The sequence below is a fragment of the Charadrius vociferus genome, unplaced genomic scaffold (genome assembly GCF_000708025.1).
Source record: "Charadrius vociferus isolate BGI_N301 unplaced genomic scaffold, ASM70802v2 scaffold194, whole genome shotgun sequence".
Classification (NCBI taxonomy): domain Eukaryota; kingdom Metazoa; phylum Chordata; class Aves; order Charadriiformes; family Charadriidae; genus Charadrius; species Charadrius vociferus.
In genome coordinates, this window is record NW_009648046.1 from 150,701 (window position 1) to 175,166 (window position 24,466).

The following is a 24,466-nucleotide window of genomic DNA, read 5'->3' on the forward strand; positions in this document are numbered from 1 at the left end:
CAGTTCTGCTCTGGGTTTATGGTGCAGCTATAAGACAATACCTGGTGAATGCTGGCTGACTGCAGCCTGCAGCACAATGACAGCTTAACACTGGTGTCCCTGTGTGCTCTCTCTGCTCATTCATGCACTTCTGTTGTTGTAAAGCCTTCCTCCTTCTGGCTGCCACAAGGCAATTTTGAGTTATTATCACGGTGTTAGAGCAGAGAGTCTTATCTAGCATGTACCTATTTCTTTCACAACAGATGGCCTACAAATATGAACATTAGTTCCACTGCCTCTGTATCTGAATTATTTTCTTTTCCTTTTCCTAGGTGTGGTATAAAAGAACCCACCATGTTCTCCCGACTACGAGTAGCCACCACTCCCTGTGCGATGGCATGTCGCAGTGCACACACGAAAGAAAAAGGCAAACCACTGATGTTAAACCCACGAACAAACAAGGTTGGTAGTGTGTGATTATCAAATATCTTATCTTCATCCAGTAATCATCCAATGGACCTTGTTCCAGGGTTGAACCACCTCCAAGAGGTGTACTGGGCCACAGCCAAAAAAGGGCACAGAAGATGGAGGGGTCAGTGATCATTTCAAGTTTACTACCTGGACACCTACAGTACAAGGACTTCCAATAACACCTCCTGCTTCTGTCAGCATGCTCTTCCCCTGGTTTGCTGTGGTTTACACAGCCAATACTGCCGCTTCTTTGTGCCAAATAAAGAGTCGCTGATTCTTGCTGTTTGCTGGCTTAGTTTTTGGGCTGGTTGAATTGAAGTAAAGCTTTAGCAGATAAAGCGTCTTATTTTGTAGTTTGCAAAAGTTAATTCTGAATTCAGTCTTGCTAGTGATAGAAGGTGTTAGCCTCTCTGTCCTAGCCCTGGCTTTTTCCTGCAAGACTGTGAATTGGGACTGAGCCACATCAGTAAGAAACGTCCCTCTGCAGAGACGGACAGAGAGCATCTAAAAATAAGCCTTGAATGGAGCTAGCTGGGAGCTAGAGATATTATGTTAATTCCATGCATCGAGAGGAACTTCTCCTAAGAAAGTAGGGTGGTTTTTTTCCTTCACAAAAATTTTCCTATTTCCACAACCCCAATCCAAATCTCTGTTTTTCCCAGAGTAGTAACAGCCTTCAGGAATATTGAAGCAATTAATGGGTAAACTAAAACTAGTAAGAAATGAGATGAGGGCTTTTGGTAGCTGTTCCAAGATATCGAAAGTGGCCAAGAAAGGTGACAAATCTAGCTGCCTCTGACAGGGTATTTCCTGAGCAATGGAGCTATGGAAGCTGGACTTCCATAGTTTTATCCTATGTGTTTAATGTCTAGCTTTTCTCCTCTTCCCCATTCTCTGATAGATTTTTTTTTTTTTCCTTTCCTGTAATGCCTTATATTTCCCTTTCACTGTATATTTCCTTCCCTTCCTTTTCTGCCCGTGGCCCTGACTCCTTCTCTCTCTCCCCCTGTATTCTTAGCTCCTTCCCATGTGCCCTGCCGCTTCCTAGATGCAAATAAGCACGTGCTGTTATAAATTGGGCAGCTGGCAAGCCAGACACATAACCCCGAGCCTTTTTCTTAGCAGAAGGAGTAGACTGGCTCTTTCCTCTGCACAGCAAAATCTTTCTGTTCTTCTTCTCTTTTCTTTGTCCCTCTCTTTTTGTCAGAATTAGAAGTTGACCAGTGGGCTCAAAATATCTGGGGAGGATATCAAGCTAGGAACTGCAAGCTGCATCTCCTTGTGTCCTGCCTGTAACTACAGGGGGAATTGCTCCAGTGTGTCTTTTGGCAAAAGTGACTCCTGAGTGTCTGGAAAAGAAAGGAAGGAGACAAAATACAGACCTGCAGTCACATTGCTTACTGTTTCTTGTACAGTATAGTGTAGCGTGAGATGCCTTGATACTGCATGAATGCAGGTTGTGTATATAGCGAGAGATCTGTAGAAGTTAGAGACAGGCTGACTGCAAAAATAAAATTGGGATTGCCATGTTGGGGAAGGAGAAAAGAATAGATTGGGATGATTAGTCAAGATCAGATTATCTCGAGACTTTTCTGAGCTATAAACACTTTGACATGCCAGTGGAAATTATTTCAAGCCCTGTAAGCTTTTCCAAGTGCTGATTATGCAACCGTGTTCAGAAACAAAACAATAGGTCATTTCTTATTGTTTTTCTAGTGGTAATATCTTTCTAATTTTTTTTTTTTAGGCCTGGAATTCTCTGGTGGGCTGAGCACAATGCAGTATTTTTTATGGGTTGTTTTTTTTTTTGAGGAGGAGGAAAGTGGAGAGAGCTGCTTATTAATAGCAATATGTTTTTTTTAATTTTTTAATGTGTCCAAGAAATGATACTTGAGAGAAACTTTCCACGTTTTTTCGGCTCTGTTGTATCAGTCTGTTGTTAAGGCTGACACCTGTTTGAATGGATCTGTAAACAAGTTAGGTAATACTGCTTGATATTGGATGCAGTATCTGTATGGAAATGTATTTTGGAAATTCAGCAGAGAAAGAAACGGTTCACTAAATATGCAAGGTACTTTACCCTTTGTGCTTTTTTTGCCCCCAGTGTCTCATCTGTGTATACATACCATATACAGGCACAGATAAAGGGCTTTATCTCTTGCTGGCAGCTTGTTGAGATCAGCATTTTATGACTTGTGTTTTAGTTACTGATGTTTAGTTTTTACGGTCCCTATTAACTCTACAGAATATTTGGTTTCCTCTAATACACGTGGGACCTAAAATAAGAACTGCAAGGTGGCAGCATCACAAACAGAAAACCACCCCTTCCCCTTGTGCAAATTACTCTGCTCCTGTTCTGTGCCATTGCAGCATTTTTTTTCTCTTACCATTTGGGGTTTTTTTTTTTCCTTTTCTTTCCCATCCTTACCTGTCCCCTATGGGTATGTACTACACCTACATCAACTGGTTTGGGTTTTTATATTTGAAGGCCAGCTTTCAAGTGTGTATTGTCACAAAAAGGTCGTGTGCAATATCAGTAATGCCCTTGCTGTTGCTGCCAAACAACTGCAGAACATATTGTAACTGCATTGCTGGCATCCATGTCTATTTACGATCTTCCATGATGTTTGATTTCTGCTCTGTGTCAGGGGTTCAAATTACAGTTAATTGTCTTCAGGACCTTTTATTCTGCTGGAGATCCCTGCTGTGCCAAAACAGCGTTTTAAGCTTGTTGGGCGCTTAGACCGCTGTTAGGACAATCTCATTTGTTTAGTACTGGCAATTAAACTGTTATTCATATTGTGGTAATGCTTTGGCTTCTCACTCAAGGGCCAGTATTTCTTCTTCCAGCACAGAATAGATGATGCATGAGTAGATGATCCCTGACCTTGGCGATGTCCATTCTGCCATGTAGAGTGGCATTAGTGTGCCTTTATCTTCACTGGAAATATGTGACCTGTAACGTTATTTGTATGTTTGCTTTCTGTGTGCTTGCAGCAAATTTGTGACTCTGAATAATTTGTGACACTTTCTGTATTTTAGTTGGTGATTTTTCTACCTTGTGGCATCAGTTCTTCTTGTTACTCTCTAAGTGCGCGACTGTGTGTTGTACAGTTGGTTCCATTACCCCTTTTTCTTACTCTGTTCCTCAATATTGTTTGGTTATTTCATTCTTGAATGTTGTTCTGTACTGACAATGCCTCCCAAATTTTTAGCTTCAGCAAATATCTTTGGGATATTGCATTAAACACACACATGCATGCACATGTATTTGTATGTATGTATACGCCTGGGCACATCTGCATGGGAATACATCATGAATTTTAAAAAAGAGTTCACTGGCAGTGTCACAAGTGGCAGTTTAATCCCAGACCGATTCCTGAAGAACTGCCTGAGTGTCTTATGTTCCATATGGGTGGTCGTCTTCTCATATATTGTATTTAGCTACACCATTAATCGCAGTTTCATCTGTATTCATTCCCAGCTTTTTCAACCCAATTTATTTGCATCTGTGCCTTAGTGAATTCTTCCAGAAACTCTGATAGATTACCTTTGTTTAAAGAATCAGTTCTCTTAACAAAGATGTACCCAAGCTCACTGACTTCTGGCAAATATCCCAACTGTGTGTTTCCAATTCAGAATAAAAAACAAACAAAAAAAACCCAACTCAAAGTTAAAGCTATTTGGACAAAATAAATAGGATAGGACAAGAGAATGTGAAGAAAGACAGTATGAACTTGAAGATCTAAAAGCAGATGCTCCCTTCCGCTTCCACTGCCCTTTCTCACCGTGCTGAGACATCTGATTTCTTTTATTTTAATACTTTTGCAACTGTGTCAGTTGAATTGAGCAGCGCAGGGTGTGGAATACTCAATGCCCGTCTGCCTTCCTGGGGAAACCGGGATAAACAGGATGTGGAGATGTACTGCAAATGGTAATTGTCATGTCGCTAAGAAAGACAGTGCTAACAGTGCTTGAAATACCACCAGCGGTTTCTGATCAGTCAGGAAGAAAGATCCTAGAAGATAGAAACTGGTAGTTTCCTTGCTCACACACTGCCCCCCCCCCAGCCCATAAGTCCCACCACGAATTTTGTGTGCGGCCCAGCTGGTTTGGAGATGGAGGGATTGTTGGAAGGAGGTTGCATGGCCGTGCTTCTGCAACTTTCATCAGCGTCTTTGAGATCCACATGGTTTTAAAAGGAATTAAATGTGGAAAGATGGAACTATTTAATCTGTAACCAGCTTTTATCATCTGTCTGTAAAGGTGCTGTAAGTGCCAAAGGTGGTAGGTAGTATTGCACCTCATTTAACTTAGTTCAGCTATTCTGCTCGGGACTCGTGAGCTGCTGGGATAGTGGGTGGAGGAAGGAAGCAAGCTGTCTTGTTTTTTGATTTTTTTTCATATTTTTTTATTGTAGCATTAATGCAATTGAAGGAGAACAAAAGCAATGACATCTGCTCAGTTAGAAAAATAGCAGTTTAATGAAATTTCTCTGAGGTGTTCAGGGATGCTATATGGTGTAGATGAATCGTTTCAGTCATCATGGCCACGATTTGCAATGTACAGCTTTACCATAACCATTGGTGCTTGGAAAGAAACCCTAGAGAGGCTGGATGACTTTCTTGCTGGTGTGTAAAGGCTTTCTGGTTTTGACTTTTTCCCTTTTTCTGCAGGGGAATGCTTTTAGTCGAAGCTACATCATTGGTAAAGGAGAGCTACTGCAGGTTAGCTAAGTCTGGTTCGGCAGCCAACATGATTTACATCTGGTTCCACACTTACAGAGGGGGTACAAGAACTGGTGGCATCTTTGCCTGCAGAGAGACTAAGGTCTTTAAAGGCTTAATAACCTGGGAAAGGTCTGGGTCATTTCACATTTCAGCAGGGAGTAGATCTCTGTGCTGTGTCAGCCGTACCCTCCAGTATATATACTATGCTGTTTCTAGAAGAATAAAGATAGGAAATTGAGTTTAAAAAATGAAGGAGGAAAGAAATCAAAGGAGATTTCCATGTTCTACACTATTCTTGTAAACACAGAGAAACTTTGAATCTATGGTTGAGATAGCAACTACACCTTTGATTCATATGAATCAAACTTAATAGTGAACTTTATTAATTTGCAGTGGAGACGCATTGTGCAACACTGAACTTTGTGATTTAGCAAAAGGAAGCAGAGTTAAGAGAAGCAGCTCACAATCCAGTGTAAAATTACTTTATTTTAAAAACGTTTATGATGCTACTTCAAAGCCTACGATATACAGCTGAATATGCTATAATAATGATTAGAAGTTACATGAAAACCACTTGATTACATCTTCCCTGTGAAGTAGACTAACTCTCATTTTCCAAAGAGTGGCATGTTTGGATATATTCTGCATTTACATCTTTATGAGGGGCTTTGAATGGGTTATTTGTTATAAACTGTACAGGTTTTCAGAATGCTTGAGGGTGTTTATGGCATCAGGTAAAAGTATCCCCTCCGATATATATGCCTGCAAGATTTTGCAGGTGGTGAAAAAATTATCATCACTAGTATTTCTCTGCTTAGAAACCTCAGTATTACTTACTCAGTGGTGCTATAAAAATCAGGCTTGCAGGATTCAAGTCTCCTGTTCCCCTTTGTAGGCAACTAGAATTTTTATATGCTGGTATTTATAGCACCGCTCGCTTTGTGTAGTAGAACCCAGTTGTTAGGGCTAAAGTGAGGACCCAGTCCCAGCTAGTTTGTGAATTAAAGGCACAGTATGTAGTGATTCCATGTGAGCTTGTCTTAACTAAAAAAATTGTCAACACTTCATTTTACTTGTTCCCCCCCCGCCCCGCCCCAGCAGTATGTTGGTTTTGTTGCAATAAATTTGTCCATGTGTATTAATTAATTCATTTGTGGTCTTTGAAGTGCGCTGGGTTTTCTCCTGGATGCGTTCCCCGCTTTGCTTGTACTATCTTAGAAAGGGCACCTGTTTTTTCTGAGCTGTAAAGAGGATTAAGGAAACTAATCTAAGTGAAAGTCAGTGGATAACACTCAGAGAAAGGACACCTAGCACTGTGGGTCAGAGGAAACCAAAAAGTGATCCCTGTGACTTAAGCCCAAATCATTACAGTATTTAGGCATTTAATCCCAGTGGAGACCGGAGGGAATTTGGCCCTTAAGTAGGTGCTGGGATCTTAAGGCCTTTGGGAACATCAGTCCCAGTGCTGCAAATTGCTGAGCGTCTCCTGATTCACCGGGAACTGATTGCTGGTTCTGTCAAACCACACTGGGGCTTACAAAATGAGGGAAAAGGGTAGGAAATCTGTAATACTGCAACTCCAAGGCACGTTAGTTTAAGGCAAATCTCCATCCTGTGCGGTGCTGTATTGGGAACAAGCTGCAATCCCAAATCCAAAACAAAGAGGCTGCTGATGGTCATGGACAAAGATAATGAATGGGAACACAGCAAGTGTTGGAAGGGCTCTGAGGTTTTTATAGTGCTGCTCTAGACTAAACTTGTTCTGTTCCAGTTGAAATGAGGATTGAATGTCTCTATGGAGGTTGATGGCATTCAGATTCCCGAGTTAGGCCTGGGCAAAAATTAAAGCATCTTGTAACGTGGTAAGATCTAATTGTCACATAAATAAACAGCTGAGCTGTTTAAGTACCACTTAAAGAATTCACTGTGTTTAATGTCATTGTAACTCCAGATATACTGAAAAAACCAGGTTGCCTATAGACTGGAAAAAATGTGAATAAACTGAATGAAGATGGGTTGCTGTTCTGCTTAGTACTAACCTGAGGGCTCGTTTGATGTTATTAAGGACCCAGATAGTTTAAGGTCACTGATTTCACTGTAAAAGGAAATTAAGGAAAAGCCATGTCCCAGTGTCATGCTAATAGTGAAAATTAGAAATTAGGTAGGCTTTATTTTTAAGGGACTTGCGAGTTTCTCATGGGGAGGATGTGGGTTTTGCTAGTGAGATATTTTGGCTAGTTTAGAGTAAAATGTCAATGTAGCCAGAATGGTACCCCTGAAGAGATTCTGGCCTTTGACATGCTTTAAACTGGTGACATTAGTGACTTTACTGACCAGTGTTTATATATCCTCTGAAATGAGACTAAGCTGTTTTTGTTTTGTTTTTCTTCTTAATATCTAAAGTCTTTTGGCATCACTTTTGTTTTTGTAGTGCCTAAAGTAACAGTCAAAATACTACAGATGTTTACCAGCTGTACTCAGCTTCCTATCCTAAATCACTTGTGCTGCAAGTACAGTTTGTGTTGAGAAAGGATTGTTTAAAAAAGGCATAAACTGCTGATGGAAACAAATTTAGGGGGTAATTAAGGAAAAGGGGAAGATAGCCGAGACGTGTGTTTGCGTGGTTCACTTCCATGCAACTTTGGAAGATGCATTTACATTCCCAGAGAATCTTTCAGTATTTCTTGTGAAGTATGTGGAAGTGAAGCTAAAGGAGATTCTTTGCAATATAGAGAAAAAAAATAAATCAGGCATTCGGTGCTGCTTACATGATTGTGTTCTCAGTGGAAGTTTTGGATTATTCAAATCAGTTTTCAAAAAAATTGCCACGTGGCTAAAGTGACTGTTACACCCAGCAAAAGACCAGCAGTGAGGGTAAAAAGTTCAGGAATAAGCCGTCATCTAAAATTTATTTACAGGCAATATTGGAAGAATACTTGAGAATAACAATGGTTGGAGGAAAAAAAGGGTTTGCAAATGACTCTTAGATAATAGAAAAAGGATAAATTAAGTTCAGTATTTTATGTCAAATCTATGACATGAAAGGTCGTCAGAAAACATCGGTCTATTTTAGGGTTAAGTACTTACATTTTTTTTTGCAAACCCTGAAGTTTTTCGTTCTTTTTTTTCTTGAAGTAGAGTAACTTGCTTTTTAACTCTTCAAATATTTTTTTTTACTTTAGAACAGTGTAGAATTAGTACAGAAAAGCAGGTGGACTACTTAAATCCATGTAGCCAAAACAACTGATATTAAATGTGATTTAAATAAGTGAAGAGAAGAAGATATGTAAAAATATTAATTACTTTAATTATGTTTTTTCCTAAGGAGTAGTCATATTGGTTATAAACCATTCAAGTGTGCTGAATTACACTAAATATAGACTCTAAATTAGAGGGTTTTGGTTAATGGGCATGTTTTCTACAAATACCTGTGAAAGTCTCATCAAACATAAGCAGAGGTGAAAATATATATATTCTGATCTGAATCATGTCTTTTATTTGAAAGTGGGAAAATATTAATTCTTCTCTTGTGATTTTTCTGATTGCAGGAGGAATTTGGAGTGTAATTGCAAGGAATAAAATGAACCTTAGAAAGCTTTTTTAAAACATTTTTTTTTTAAATTTGGCAGTAAGAATCCGCTTCCAGCATGGGGGAATTTGAGAAAAATGTGCTCTTGTTTTTTAATCTAGCTGCTTTAGTAAACAAAGGAAGTGGTGTTTGTGAGCAGAACTGATGTTTCTTGTTTCCATCTCTTTCAAAACATTGCAACTAGCAGACCTTTCCCTTTCAGATTCTGCTTTCGCTCACAGATTGATGCACAGCCTTGGCACAGCAAAGGCTTTCCTGGCTTTTCAGCTCCTGCGTTCGCTAATATTGATTTAATCATTCACTGAACTGACCCAGTTGGATAAACTGGAATAAGGAAAGTTTATCATTGCTCTTTTGGAAGTGGCAAACTTAGAAGTGGGGTCAGTTGTCGGAAACGGGGTCAGCCCTTTGAGCCAGGTTGGCTGTGAATCCGGACTCGGGTCAGTTAACGTTTTGAAACATTACGCCTCAAGTTAACTGCCCTGTAAAGATGTCTTCACTAGCAGGTAGCTCACAGCAGGCTGTTATGTGTACTCTGAAAAGCCAGTTTTGTTGGATGTTATTGTTAAATAATTCAAATTAGTATTTAAATAAAAATAAGTTAAACTCTTCATCCGCCTTGAAACAGAGAAGAATGGAAATAGTGGGATATTTTTCTGCTTTAACTCCTCTGAAACTTAATTTCTTACAAATGAGGCTTTTTGGTATCAGACCGTTAAGTTTTCTACAGTATGTAGAAAAAAAGCAGCAAAAAAGAAAGCTCTTTGGACTAAATGTTACTGTCTGTGATTGTAGGGACCCAGACTGGGTGACCCATGTGTTCTTGGTCAACCTTACGCTCCTGTGAAACAATTCGAGAAGCAGCTGTTATTTTACTTTTAAACCTTAGCCTGTCCACAGTGAGATCTCTTAGTTGTTCTCCAGTTTCACAGAGGAAAATGAAATCTGGCAAAGGGTATAAGGACTGAGAGCTGTGAAAAAGCAGTGGTCAAAAAGGGATACCCTCAAAGGATGAGGAGAACCCCAGCAGAGGCAAATATATCCAAACCCTGCCTGCTCTGGCACTTGCCTTGAGAAAAGGATGCTGTGGATAGTCTGAAATGGCAAATAGACATCATAAATATCAATGCTAGAGGAAGAACTGCTAATTATTTCTCACCTCTCTTGTTTTCAGGGTATGGCCTTTACATTGCATGAAAGACAGATGCTTGGGCTGCAAGGACTTCTACCTCCTAAAATAGAGACACAAGACATTCAAGCCTTACGCTTCCATAAGAATTTGGCAAAAATGACTGACCCCTTGGAAAAGTAAGTACTCCTCTGGCCTTGTTTTGTCATGCAAGTGAATGGAAATTGCTGTAAAATATTTCGTGGGGATAACAAAACAAGGTTTCTATGCCTCCTCTGGGTTTTTCAGTTGTTGGAGGCTATTTTCACTTTTGCACAGAAAAGAGCTTTCATCAATCATGTATTCATCATGCGGCTAAATGATGTTGGGGAGCTTTTTTCTTATATTCCATAGTCATAAGGTCACAGAAAAGAATGTGCACAAATTAGCTAGTAAGAAAGCTGCAAACCTTGCTGTAATGTGTATTTCTGTAATATGTGAGATTTGGGTGGCAGGTTGTTAGAGCACAGAACTATTGGAGTGGGGGAAGGGGGCAGCTAGCGCATGCTAGAAAAATACATGAGAGTGAAGGTAAATTGAGGGTTTGATAATTAGGTATGAAAAACTGTTTATCATACATACAGTAGTTACTGCTAGAAAGGAAATGCAGGGTTAGAATTTTGAGTTTCATAAAGGGTAATTTTTTATATCGATCTTTTTTGTTTAATCTACTGGTTTGGTGAAAAAAACATGCAGGATTTAGATTTTTTATTTTTTTTTTAGAATAGCATGTTTTTAGCATCCTGTTACTGTTTTCATATAAGCCTCTATCTGCATGTAAAAATACGCAGTCTCCTAAAGGCGAGAGGAGTATTGGAATGGTTTGAGGCTTACTGGACCACATCAAAACTCTTTTGTTCTTGTGAAAACCGAAAGATCCACATCATGTCATTTGCTGATCTGAAACAGTCATGTCATCTGTATTGGCAAAGTGCCTGGTTGCTGTAGCCTAAGATGAATCGTTAATTCATCTAATTCATTGTCTTTATATTGTGGGGCCAACAAGGCTGAATATGAATGGATACACAGTGGATTGGTGGATAAATTTGCAAAAATGCTGGTTTAATTTGCACACCTTGGTAAGTCCTTCAAAATGAACGTTTTGTTAGGAGTTAATTTGTTTTACAACTATGTTAATGTTAGGATTAACAAGACCTTACTCTCAGGATCTTACTTTTTTTGATGAAAAATTCTTTCACTGGTAATTTATTTTTTTTAAACAGTAATGAGACTCTCAGCTGCATCCTGTAATAAATCCATGGGTTATCGTTTATTGCAATGCATGTTTGTGCGTTAACTTGTTAGCAAGCATAGTATGTCTTATCCAGTATTTTTATTTCAGCTTTTTAAGTACTGCTGCTCTCTTCCAACTTTTGTTTAGTGCTTAAAGCCCTACTTCAGTGGAAGCAGGAATTTCATTAAGGAGTGATATGAAGCAAGTTTGTTTTTTGCTTTTACATTTTTCACTTTGTTTTAAATAAGCGTAAATGTGAAACAATAAGCCTTTTTTTTTTTCTTTTGCTTGATTTCAGGTATATCTACATAATGGGAATCCAAGAGAGAAATGAAAAATTATTCTATAGGGTACTACAAGATGATATTGAGCGGTTAATGCCAATTGTATACACACCAACTGTAGGCCTTGCCTGCACCCAGTATGGACACATCTTCAGGAGACCAAAGTAAGAACAATAGATATATATTGCTGCTACTTTTATTATCATTTTCTCTGTATACTTGCCTGAGGTTTGGAAACGGTTTATTTCATTTTCATTTGGATTCAGCTATACAAGAGTTGTGCCAATTCAGGGCTGTAAAGTTACCCCTCTGCTCAGGAGGGGTAAGTCACCATTAAATGCACCCCTGTGTGCGCAGAGAGGCAGGACTGTGAGTGCATGCACATCCCTACAGCAGATTTGCTGGAGGAGGCTCAGTCTAACTGCAGCGCTGGCAGAATTGAAGCTGTGACCAACATGTTCCTCCTGGTGGCAAAAGGTCCCGGTGCTGGAGAGATTCTCATGATGCCCCCAATGTAAGAAGGATACAGACCTGTTGGAGCGGGTCCAGAGGAGGCCATGAAGATGCTGCGAGGGCTGGAGCGCTTCTGCTATAAGGACAGGCTGAGAGAGTTGGGAGTGTCCAGCCTGGAGAAGAGAACGCTCCAGGGAGACCTCAGAGCCCCTTCCAGTGCCTAAAGGGGCTCCAGGAGAGCTGGGGAGGGACTCTTGATCGGGAGGGGAGCCATAGGACGAAGGGGAACAGTTTTAAACTGAAAGAGGGGAGATTTAGATGAGATATTGGGAAGAAATTCTTGATAGTGAGGGTGGTGAGACACTGGCCCAGGCTGCCCTGAGAAGCTGTGGCTGCCCCATCCCTAGAGGTGTTGAAGGCCAGGTTGGACGGGGCTTGGAGCAACCTGGGCTGGTGGGAGGTGTCCCTGCCCATGGCGGGGGGGGTTGGAGCTGCATGATCTTTAGGTCCCTTTAAACCCGAACCTTTCTGTGATACTATGATTCTACAGCATGACATCTTGGGTGCAGGAGCAGAGGCCAGCGAGCAGTGTGTGAGAAGAGATGTTGGCAAAGCAGGAGGGGAGAGACTTGGCTCATAGTAGCTCAGCAGACTCTGTTGGGTGCAGATAGTCCCTGTATTAAAGCTGTGCTACCAGGAGTCAGCTTTCAGTTATTGACACAGTAAATGTGCTTGGCTGGGATCCGGTTTGGGGTCAGCAGTGGCTTCAAAACGACCATTCAGGTTATTAGCTCTGTGTTGAGGAAACCAGTTCAGACTAGCTGTCATTTCAGCTCATTTCCCTGATACTCTCAACTGCAATTCAAAGAGTATTATTTCTAGAGCCTCTCGCTTGAGGGCTGTAGTGCTGTGTGGAGGAAGGGCTAAGCCTTCGCTGCCGTGAGGACTCCAATGTGCAGTGCAGCTGCTGTGATAAAGACAGTAAGAAACTCATGGTTTTGCTCCCGATCTGGGACAGGTGATGTGAGAGATGTACTTTTAGTTCTCACATACTTCTTTTCCTTTTCCACGTCTCTGTATGTATTATAGACTAGTTTGGAAACTGTCCCCTTCTAGAAGTTGTCTGTACAAGGAAGAGCAGCATGGGCAGGAACTCAGGTTGTGCCCCTTTCTTTCCCAGAACCAGCACTTCCCAAGTGTTGGTAACTTCTCTGTTACCACCTCTGCTGAGCCTTTCGTGCCCCCTTTCCTCCTAAGCACAGAGGGCTTGCTCGAGCAGAAGAAATACAGACACTTCTCTTCACCTCTGCTCCTTTCCCTCCCCTCCCACGTTCCCATGGAGGAGCACTCAGCAGTGGGAAGCACTATTCTCCTCCTGGTCTTGAAGAAGACAGTATGCTTAGTCCCTGTCTTTCTCTTTCCTTCCTTTCCCATCCCTTCACCTCGTGTAATTCATGAATGGCGATTCACTAAGGTAAAGCCAGGCTTAGGATTGTGTTCCCTTCTCATGTCCTAGAGGGGAGCGTAGATCCTGTCATGTCTGACGCTAACACCAGAGGTGTTTTGCCCTAGAGGAGTATTAAAGGTGAATATCTGTAGCAGCGTAAAATCCAGGTAGCATCACAAAAAGCGTTTTCACTGTGTTCTCATTTTAGAGTGTCAAAGTAGACGAAGAGGCTTGTGTATTAGAGATTGTCCTTTGAGTGATTTATGCCAGTGATTGCAACGCTTTCAATTTTAAGAAAATTTTACTGTTTGACGTTCAGTTTTACAAAGCGAGGTGAAAATTCTAATTGCCACCTATAAAATATTTTTGCTTTGTTTTTTCTTTCAGAGGATTATTTATTTCTATCTCAGATAGAGGCCATATAAGGTCAATTGTGAACAACTGGCCAGAGAATGACGTTAAGGTACTACCACTGTATAAATTTTTATCTAGTTGTTATTTAATCTCAGTTGAGCTTCTTAAGATTTGTTAGTATTTGATGGAAATGTAAATGCTAAATAATGCATCTTTAGCAGTTTTTTGACAATGATGGCAAAATACAGCTGAAGAAGATAATACATATATTGAAGAACAGTGTTTTATCCTAAACAGGAGGTGTACAGTTTGTGTAAACAGTGATGATGAGAACTGGACTTGCCAAACTTCTTGGTTTACTTAATTATTCTGCCTTTTGGGGAGGTGTTGGGGGATGCGCCTCTGGGTCTTACTTATTGTGTTACATAGCAGTAGGAGAGGTAATCTTGTCCTCGGGTTAGGACACAGAAGTGGTAGTTGGGAGGCCCAGATTTTGCCATGAAAACCTGCATGACCCAGTTGGGTTGAGAACCACAAGGGGAGATGAGGTGAATGATACTTACCTGAACTTTTTGATGTCTGGATTTACAAGAAATGATAAACCCAAGTTACAAGCTGCAGTTCCACAGCGCGGCTTGGATCCTTCCTACATAGCTTTCAGGGATTTAAGCAGTGGATTTCAGCAAAGAAAAAGAAGTATAGCGGTTTCTAACATTAACCATTATTGCTTTGAGTAAAATAATCCTTGTAATCTATTCTTTGTTTGACTGTACAAACATACCCGTATTTTTGCCTGGAAAAACCACAACTGGTATTGCGCTAAACTTCATAAATCTCAGTAATAACATATAATTTCACCTGCTTTTGTTTCCAGGCTGTTGTTGTCACTGATGGAGAAAGAATATTGGGTCTTGGAGACCTAGGTGTGTATGGGATGGGAATTCCAGTGGGAAAACTGTGTTTGTATACAGCCTGTGCAGGAATACATCCAGATAAATGCTTGCCTGTGTGTATCGATGTTGGAACTGATAATACAGTGAGTATGACTGAACTTTGCCTGCCATAAGTTATCCTTATGAAAAGTATTTATTTAACAGTATTTAGTACTATAAGAGCAGATTTTTATTTGAGCACTTTTATTTAAGATAAAACCAAATATTTTATGTAAGGGTAAATGATTTGGAATTCACTATGCAGTTACATATCAGTGACTGAAAAACACCAGTTAATTTGTCAGTGAAATGGTGCATTTGGAAGTAATTTGAATGCTGGAACACTGTAAAATAGACAGTCAGGTTGACCTGACTTTAAGAAGCTGGAGATGTGAATCAGATTTATTAAAGCAGTTTATTGTTCACAGTATTGATTTGTTCCATTCTAAAAGCAGCCATCACCAACCTCAAGTGCCAGCTGAAATTACTGAACATCGATATAGACTGGAGGCAGTTACAGTGGCTATATAAATGCAGTATCTTTGGTGTGAAATGTGTTACTGTGAACTCTGGGAAGTGTATATTGAGGAAGTGATTCATCCTGCTGCTGTCTTTGATTTATTCTTTTTCAGACACTCTTAAAAGATCCATTTTATATGGGCCTGTACCAAAAAAGGGATCGCTCACAGGTCTATGATGACCTAATTGATGAATTTATGGAAGCCATTACAGATAGGTATGACTGAATATTCTGCACGGAAGTATGGCCAAAGCTGCTGGAAAAAAAAAAATCCATAACACACTGTCCTTGAAACAGTCATTTAAGGAATAAGGATAGGACTAGAAGTCAAGAGACATGGCTGTATTTCTGGCTCTGTAGTGACTTTTTTTGTGACTGGAACATGCTGCTTGTAGATATGGACTGGAGGCAGTTACAGGGGCTATATAAATGCAGTATCTATATCTACATCAGCATGTATCTGTTAAATATGCCCAGAACAGAAATGGAACTGTTTTAAGCAGTAAAAAGCCTGAGGACATCATCTTTCCAAAGATAATAGATTATATGCAGGATTTGTTTTAAAATTATTTTATTTCTTCACGTGTCTAGTGATAGGAATATTTGCCATGTTCTGTAGGTATGGCCAGAACACACTTATCCAGTTCGAAGACTTTGGAAACCACAATGCTTTTCGCTTTTTAAGAAAATACAGAGAGAAATACTGTACCTTCAATGACGATATTCAAGGTATAGCCTTCATTCATGTTCCTTAATGTATATGCAAAAACCTTGCCTAAAATTGTAATCTGCCATGGAGATCTGTTCAGCTGTCCTTAGATTTGTACTGCTTTTACAGGGACAGCTTCAGTGGCCTTGGCAGGACTGCTGGCAGCACAGAAAGCCACTGGTAAACCACTTGCAGAGCAGAAAGTGCTCTTCCTTGGAGCAGGAGAGGTGAGTTCTCTTAATGGCTCTAGAACAACAAGAGGTTTAACTGTATATTTTCTGGTTCTCTAGGACTTGTGGAGATTCACATTATCTGAATTCCATTGCAGAACTTTTTATATAAAGCGAGCTGAAATACATAAACAGAAGGGACTACCTGCTTAAAGACGGTTATTTGAAAGTTTTTTAACATTTGCAAGGACTCGAGTTTTTCACTTTCTTACATGGACATGAAAAAAGCATCGGGGACTTGTGTGTAGTTGAAGGAGAATTTACTGTAAAGTTGTGATTTAGTAAGAAAGGGGGTAGAACATCTGTTAATTTTTATAGCATTGGAGATAAGTACACAGTGGTTTTCTTAGCGAGTGGCTGTTTGCAGCAGACACTAGTTAGTGACTGGGGCCGCCGTGTCAGGAGCAGTACCGTGCTCCTTGGTATATCAGCAAAATTGCTTCTATGGTGCTGACAAAATAACTTAATTAGCAGGAAATTTCTCCAGCTGGGGAAGGTCCAGATTGCAGTAATTGGCTGATGGTGTATTGTTGCCCGAGCACTGAGATCTGCTCAGCGCTTCCCTCTCTCTACCTCATTTCTCCTGCCAGACTTAGCAGCATGTGCAGCGAGCCAAGGAAAGGGACGTGGAGGGGAGTGCTGCCAAGCATCCACTTTCTGCCCTCTGTCTGTAAGGCCTTTATCACGGGCAGCGGGAGCAGAGAGAGGTTTGGAAAGCATCTGGGCACATTACACTAGGCCGTGGTTTCTTGACAGGAGGGCTGCAGCACACACTTGTTCTTATTGTCTGGTTGGGCTGCTTTGTTATGGGTGCCGAACTGGTACAGGCAGGGTGGCACAGTACCCAGAAGAGCTGCCTGTCTTTTCCTTGAAGATGTGACACTTGATCCCAGGAGTCTGTCCCCATCTAGGCAAACATTTGCTTGTGTTTCAGAGCTGTTTTACTACATTATTTTTGTGGGAATCTTGAACAAAGTGGTGTTTGTGATGTCAGACCTCTTTTGTGACTTGTTAAAAATCAAAGTCCTTTTATCCACAAGGCTGCTCTGGGAATTGCAAACCTCATTGTTATGGCTATGATGGAAAGCGGTGTTTCTGCTGAGGAAGCCTACAGGAGAATATGGATGTTTGACAAATACGGTTTACTGGTTCAGGTAGGGGTGAGCCTTGTCTTGAAATACCACAATACAGATGGCCAGTGCTTTCCGTGTCCTTCTCACAAAAAGAATCAACTTTTTATTTACAGGGCCGAGAACAAAAGGTGGATTCCAATCAAGAACCGTTTACGCATCAGGCTCCAGAGCAGATACCAAAGACGTTTGTAGAGGCAGTGAATGTACTTCAGCCTTCAGCTATCATTGGTAAGTAACATTATTTTTGTTTCTGTGTTTCCTTCATTTGGTTATTTGCTGCATTTAATTTGCTAACGTGGCTCCAAGGAGGTTGGGGACAGTGATCTGCATTTCTGCTGGTGTAAATTAGATGGAAATGTGATGTCAGTTTTCTGCTTGAAAATATACTGAGCTGCAGGTTAGCTCTCAGTGCATCCTTCATCGTAGCTGTGGTGTGCCTTCTGCGTCTTGTGTCCTTGTTAACTGCTTCCACTAGCCCTTGTCCAGCTGGTGTTGGACCTGTCTTAGAAAACTCTGAGTGTGGTCTCAGGGACTGCATGATCACAATGAACTGAAACTGTAATGAAGGGCACTAAGAGTCAGGAAGACAAAAATATAACCCTTTTTTTTTTCCCAACCCCAGTGCCTACACCAGCAGCAGGGAACAGTCGCAAACACTGCATTTTCTGCTTTACGGGAGTTCTCTAACTTGAGAGTTTTTTTTTTCCTGACCTTCCTTCCCCCATTTTTTTTTCCCAGACCCAGTGCCTACACCAGCAGCAAGGGAGAGAACAGTCACAAACACTGCATTTTCTGCTTTACAGGAGTTCTCTAACTTGAGAATTTTTTTTTCCTGACCTTCCTTCCCCCAGTCAGCTTCTCTGGCCAGAATCTGCCAGCAGCATGGCTTGAAGGAACTGTTTCGTACTGCAGATCACCAATACGTATTAAGTCACTGGCATATGTAGGTATTGATTTATAACTGTGGCTGTCTGCAGAGGTCAGATGAGATTACAGGTATTTCCTGGTACAAATCTGCAATTTCCTTTGTACATGATTTATTTGGAAAATAAAAGGTTTTTGGCTGAGTAGCTACCATGAAGTTTGTAGCCGGTGTATAAATGTATACCGTTTTATGTATTTGTACCTATGTGTTCGGGTGTGGTTAGAAATACCAATATCAAGGGAATGTGCATTGCACAGTTACCAGCCAGCTAGAATGAATCATCTGTGGAGAGCCTGGAGTTCCCACTTTCTTATCCAGGGCAGCGATAAGTGTTCTTTACACAGATCTATCCAAAAATATCATGTAAAATAGGCTTTTGGAGCACATTAATTAGAAGTTCCTGTGAAAATGAGAATATTAAGCAGCCACTAACAGAGCAGCGCCTGTTTTCCATCTCCTGCTGCTAGAAAAGCCTGCCATGCTTTGCTCTGAGCAGGAGATTTTAAGGGGTGACATGAACTTAATCTACAGTCTCTGTCATCTGCCCTGAGGCAGTCAAATATTGATTCTATTTTTATGTGTTTCCATTACTTCAGGAGTTGCAGGAGCTGGGCGGCTCTTCTCTCAGGATGTGATCAAAGCAATGGCCTCTATCAATGAGCGACCCATAATATTTGCACTAAGTAACCCTACCGTGAAAGCTGAATGCACAGCAGAGGAAGCGTATACGCTAACAGAGGTTTGTAATGGTTACAAATGTTGACCTGTTGGCACTTAGTGATAGAATTCTTTACTGAGTATGAGAATGCAAGAACTCAAATTATTTTATTATTACTTGGTCTTACTGACATAATAAGACAGTTCTTTCTTGTCTTCTGGCAAAAGTAAATGGAGGTGATTTGAAAAGAAGTCTTGATTTTTAAATAACGACATCTTGCAAAGCTTAAAATAGCCTAAATCATGTTACTTTTTAAAAGAATAGGTAGTGCTTCATAGCTTTGATCAATTCGCTGTTTCCCACCATGCTTCTGAATTATTTTGGTTTTTAAAGAAACATCTTATTTTAACAGCATACTAGAGACTAGGTGCAACCTTTAAAATGTAAAGCAGGTAATGTCCTTGCGTCAGTCCAAGAATTCTGCTTTGCACTCATTCATTTCCTAGTGCTTGCAGGTCAGAACTCCTATCATTAATGACGTGTGCTTCCAGTGCAGGAGTTCCGGGGTGGCCCTCTGTCCTCGCATTCCCCTCTCGCAACATCTCTGTCTCGTACACTGGCACCACCAAACGTTGAAATGAGTGAACCGAGAATAAACACACCTCATTCTGTGCTCTTACCTCAAAGCCATTACACTGGGAGGGGGGGGTTGAAGGTTGAGGGTTTGGGGTGTTTGTTTTTTTTTTTAAATAACACTATCACCCGCACATCCAGAGCTTGGTTTTGCCTCTAATGAAGCAAGTCTTTTATCCCTCTGCACAACTTTATATATAAAAGTAATCATCTTTGAAGAGAGCCTGAGGGGAAAGAGGGCAAGGGAGCAGCACCAGGCAGACAGAGTGCTAGCTGTAACACTTTGAACTGGCTGGTAATGCCTTTCCTTTACATTGTAGACTCTCCAGCTCGCTGTGATCTCTCTCTCCCCTCTGCACAGGGCCTGCCTGCAGACTTCAGGGGTGGGGCTCCTGAAAAGACTTCATTTTTTTCTTTTCCTTTTTTTTTTTTAAATACAGTCCCAAATCAAATGAGTCATATGTGAAAATGAGTGGATGGAGATCTTTCCTTGTTTCTTGATGCAGAACTATGAAATCTTTCATTCCACCGTTAGTGTGGCTCAGTTTCCAGCTTACAACCTCAGCGGTGTTAGCTTCCCAGAGGGAAGGGTTAAGAACTCCATTGTCTCTGGGTGGCACCCAGATTCTCTTCCGTGTTACTGGGCCTGTCAACTCAGAGGGAACTCTTACTACAGAGATTGTCAGGTCCAGAGTGAACCCTAGGCAGGAATAACAGCCTCTGGACAAAATCTAGACCTTAGCTTTTAATAGTAAATGAGAACACTTTTAAATCAAGACGGTTTAATATCCCTCGGATATCTTGTATTAGCCAGAATAGTGAGTTGGGCAGTGATTCAGTATATAAAATTAAATTCCAATATCTTGGATAGAAAGTAAACGAGTTGGTTATACAGCCAAGCTTTTACCTGGCATAAAGGAATCTAAAAACTACTGACATCTCTGGTGGCTGAAGGAGGCCAGCAGCACTATTAGAGGAGGAATCAGCCTAACGTTTGCTTGCACTTTTTATAGAATATCAACAAAGCAATAGATATTTCAAGGGAAGAGGCTCACTTGTTCCCCATGGCTGTGTGTTGAGTCCCAAGGAGTTGGACCTTAGGGTAGTTGTCACTATCAGATGCAGAAGCAAGACAGTGCTGGTTAGATTAGGTGTGGTAACGTGTCTTCACTGAAGTAGCTGTGTGAGTATAGTGCTATTTAAAATGTTTGTGCCAAATAGAAAGATAATCTTTGGGGTTTCCTGTATTGGATCCATATGTCCTTTCATTCGTGATTTTCCATAAGTTATTATCTACAGACATGGGTTATTTTGACAATTAAATATTACTGATTGGTAAATGAGTGGGTATAATTTTGTTCTAGTTGTTATTAATAAATTTTGTAATGTTTCTGGCTCTTTATACTTTTCTCCATACTTAATGTTTGTTTTCATAATGCTCTTTAGTTCTCTGAAATGTACTCAGTTTACCCATAGTTTGCCCTTCAAAACATATAATATTTTTCCCTTCAAGATACAGTAATTACCTAGTAAATCCTCCCTGACTTTACTTACTTTGTCGTTTAACTAACTTTGTCAGGCAATTAGGGATCAGAGCTGTCAGCCCCAGGTGTCTCCTGGCCTCGGGAATAGCCTAATCCTGGCTGATGTGAAATCTTAGGCTAAACTAGGAAGTCAGTAAGGAAACAAAAGATACCATCACGAACCTTCTATTCCTTACTCATTTTTCCACTAGATGGCACCTGTAAAAGCCTGAGGATGTTTTAGTGCCCTCTGCCACTGTGTGGGCTTTTGTTGTGTTTTAATCCTCATTGTCTTTTGGTCCTGTCCTCAAATGCATCCATATGTTTTGCACCCTACACAAAAAGGCTATTGTCATGGGTATGCCTTAATGTTCATAGTTCCTGAGTCTTTAGCTTCTTTGGTAATTTTATTCTCAAATGTCGTAGTCCCAGGGAACCTTAAATATTTTACAGTAATGTTATGAAAGCTGTTACTCAAAGGAAAGTCAAGATTTTTTTGCTTACAGGGGTTTTACTGCTTGAGGAAAGGGTCATTTATCTGGAGGGTGTATTTCACATTCCAAATTCTGGATTTGTTTTAATATTTTGTGCGGATTAAAATCCTTTTCAAAGGAAGGATAAGCAAACTGCATTATTCGCTCCTCTTAGAGCTCTCAGCAATAAACTTATAATACAGCAGTCCCTCCCTTCACCCTCACACCCATCAGCAAACAAGTGACCTTTTATTACTGTACTTCTATTCCAGTCTCCTTTTGGAAGTGGCCGTTATTCAGCTGTCTTTGTACAGTCCCTGCGGTGGTGGGTCCTGGCTTCTGGCCATGGTTCCTGATATATGGTTATGGTTATAATAATGGTTAACACACAAGTACTTTTATTTTGTGTGCGAGTAGTTCCTCTAAGTCTTTGCTGTCTTAAAGAACAATGAATGATAAAACAGATAGATTGCTTCCGTTCCTTAGAAAGCTGCACAATGCAATGTGTATGCTTGCCTCTTCTGCTTTCCAGATGTTTGCTGCAGAAACATTGCATGTTCTGCGCCTGCAGAAACATGCAGATGCTTACTGATTCTTTTATCTCTTCCAGACCCTACCGGGAAGGGTGGGTTTGGTTCTTGTCATTCTGGGATTGTAGAAATTGAGGCAGCAAGGGATTTAACTATGTGCTCTAAGTATGTTGCGTGCAGTGGGGCCGTTTGCCTTTTTGCATTTGGCTGTGTGCTCTAGTACCTTCCTGACCCAGTCCTAGAGCTGTAGGGCTCTGGTGTCCCTGTATTTCATAATGACTGGAATGTTCCATGCTGTTGGCACTTTAGCAGCTGCCTGACTGATTATTCCTCTATTTAACAGGGCCGTTGCTTGTTTGCCAGTGGCAGTCCCTTCGAGCTGGTGACTCTGAAAGATGGAAGAACCTTCAAACCAGGCCAAGGAAACAATGCTTATATTTTTCCAGGTAATAAATAAAATTTTCTTCCTTTAATCTTTAAGACTAGGCTATTAGCATGTCTTCTTGGGTTCCCTTGCTACACGAGGCACAGTTAGCGAAGCAGCATGAAGAGGTGTTACCAGCATTTAAAGTTGAGAACTCAATCAGAAGAATGAATGAAAGCGAATCAGTTAAGGATGGATGTTAGGCACGTGCAGCTACATACATGACATGCACACAGTGAGCTCACCCAACTGGATATTTCTAAGAGAACAAAAGGGTGTTATTAAAGGCTTTGAAAGCTGCTGCGTTTTGGGTTCTTCTGCTTGTTTTTTTTTGGGGGGGAGGAGAAAATAAGTGTCGATACCTTCCTCTTGAAGTTACGTCTGCACAAGTGAGGGTACAAAAGCACTAGGGATATTTCTCTTCCTTCCCCTTTCTCTCCCTTTCCTCCCTGAGCTCCTAAGCTCCAGCCCCTTGTCAAAAGCCACCTATTACAGTAAATGACTAGCACACATGCTAATAGTTTTGTGAACGTGTGTAGAAAGCGATGGGAATATTTTTAAAAATAACTTCCTAGCTGACTCGCAGCTTCTCAGCAGCAGGCTGCGTATTTTAAAATGATGTGGCCCTAATTGGCAATAATTTTATTGTAGGCGTGGCTCTCGCTGTGATCCTCAGCAGTGTTCGACATATTAGTGATAAGGTTTTCCTAGAGGCTGCTAAGGTAAGTGTGGAAGCAGAGTAGGCTGTGGCTTCTGACGTGATGTCACAATGGGCAGTTTCTCAAATCTTGCTGAAACTCTGTGGTTTCCTGTTTGTTTTCTGTTGGTTTTATCCCTCCCCAATGGAAAAAAATTGATTTTGATCAAAAAAAAATCGTGAAAAACACCAGCTTCCACTGCAAATTTAATTTTTCATCCAGAAACCAAACACCCAAATAGGAAATCTGTCCATGTGTAAATTGCTTGCCAGCCTCGTAAGTCTGGCAGCAGGCTTGCCTCCTCCTCCCGCCCCACTCTGGGTTCCACAGCTGGTGGTGTGGTCGGGGATGCACATGGCCCCCAGGCTCTCATCCTCTCCTGCCTTTCCACTCTGGAGCAGGAGCAGCTACCACGTCAGAGTAACCACTGAAGCAACTGGCCAAACATGGGCAGTCCTGCAGGTGTGTTGCGCTCTTATAACTTCCATGGTTATGGGTAGTTCAGCCTCCAAAAAAGTAGGATTTCATTTTGCTAAACGCTTACAAGCAGAATTTGCCAATACGGGCACAGATTGCAGACTTGATCTTTTGAGAATCTGGAGATTTTGACTGCCTTACTCTAGTGCTTTGGGAGCACTCTGATAGTAAGAACACTGCAACTTGTTTCTCTTACGTGTTTTAGCATGTTATTGATCCCATTTGGGATGCAGTAAATAGAACTTGTTTGTTTCTCTAACTCAGGCATTGACAGAACAGTTGACCGATGAAGAACTTGCACAAGGAAGACTTTATCCTCCACTATCTAATATCAGGGAAGTTTCTATTTACATTGCTGTCAAGGTGAGTATGAAGCATAAAAGTGAACTGTACTAAGAGTAGTTTATGTGTACATTAACCTGCTGAATTGCACAGTGTGACCCTTGAACACTAGGTGCTTGGGCACAAAATACCCAGTTCTTTGTGCCTTTAATAAGGGAGACTTATAAAAATCTTGGGTTTGTTGGATGCTTCAGTTTGGCAATGATGATGGGCCAAAATTACGGTCCTTTGATTTCTGAAATCAAGTTTTCAAATTCCTGGTAAGGCATTCGGGAATTGTAAAAAGACTTTGATGTTTGTCTTCATCCAGTTTGTGAGTCCTAAACATATTGCAGTGGAAGCGTGGATGTTATGTGAATGTAGTAAAAGGCACAAACTGCGTGGTGATTTAACTTTTCAGGTTATGGAATTTTTGTACGCAAACAACATGGCTTTCCATTACCCTGAACCTGCAGACAAGAATCGTTACATTCGATCAAAGGTTTGGACCTACGAATACGAATCCTTCATGCCAGATGTGTATGACTGGCCTGAATCTAAGGTTCACTGA

General features: G+C 40.9%; 1 protein-coding gene across 1 annotated transcript; it reads left to right on the forward strand.

Moving 5' to 3' along the window:
- The first annotated feature begins 333 nt into the window (after positions 1-333).
- On the forward strand, positions 334-24,466 carry ME2 (malic enzyme 2, NAD(+)-dependent, mitochondrial). The gene is made up of 15 exons (XM_009883706.1): positions 334-441; positions 9,944-10,077; positions 11,470-11,619; positions 13,743-13,818; positions 14,584-14,745; positions 15,274-15,377; positions 15,781-15,890; positions 16,000-16,097; positions 17,141-17,254; positions 17,347-17,461; positions 18,755-18,897; positions 22,319-22,421; positions 23,051-23,121; positions 23,839-23,937; positions 24,317-24,466. The coding sequence occupies exons 1-15, from the start codon at positions 334-336 to the stop codon at positions 24,464-24,466; spliced, it is 1,737 nt and encodes a 578-aa protein (XP_009882008.1).

Coding starts and splice junctions, on each gene's coding strand:
- ME2 (XM_009883706.1), top strand. CDS start 334: ATGTTCTCCCGACTACGAGTAGCCACCACTCCCTGTGCGATGGCATGT. Junction 15,378..15,780: donor ATGGAAGCCATTACAGATAG/GTATGACTGAAT, acceptor CATGTTCTGTAG/GTATGGCCAGAACACACTTA. Junction 15,891..15,999: donor CTTCAATGACGATATTCAAG/GTATAGCCTTCA, acceptor CTGCTTTTACAG/GGACAGCTTCAGTGGCCTTG.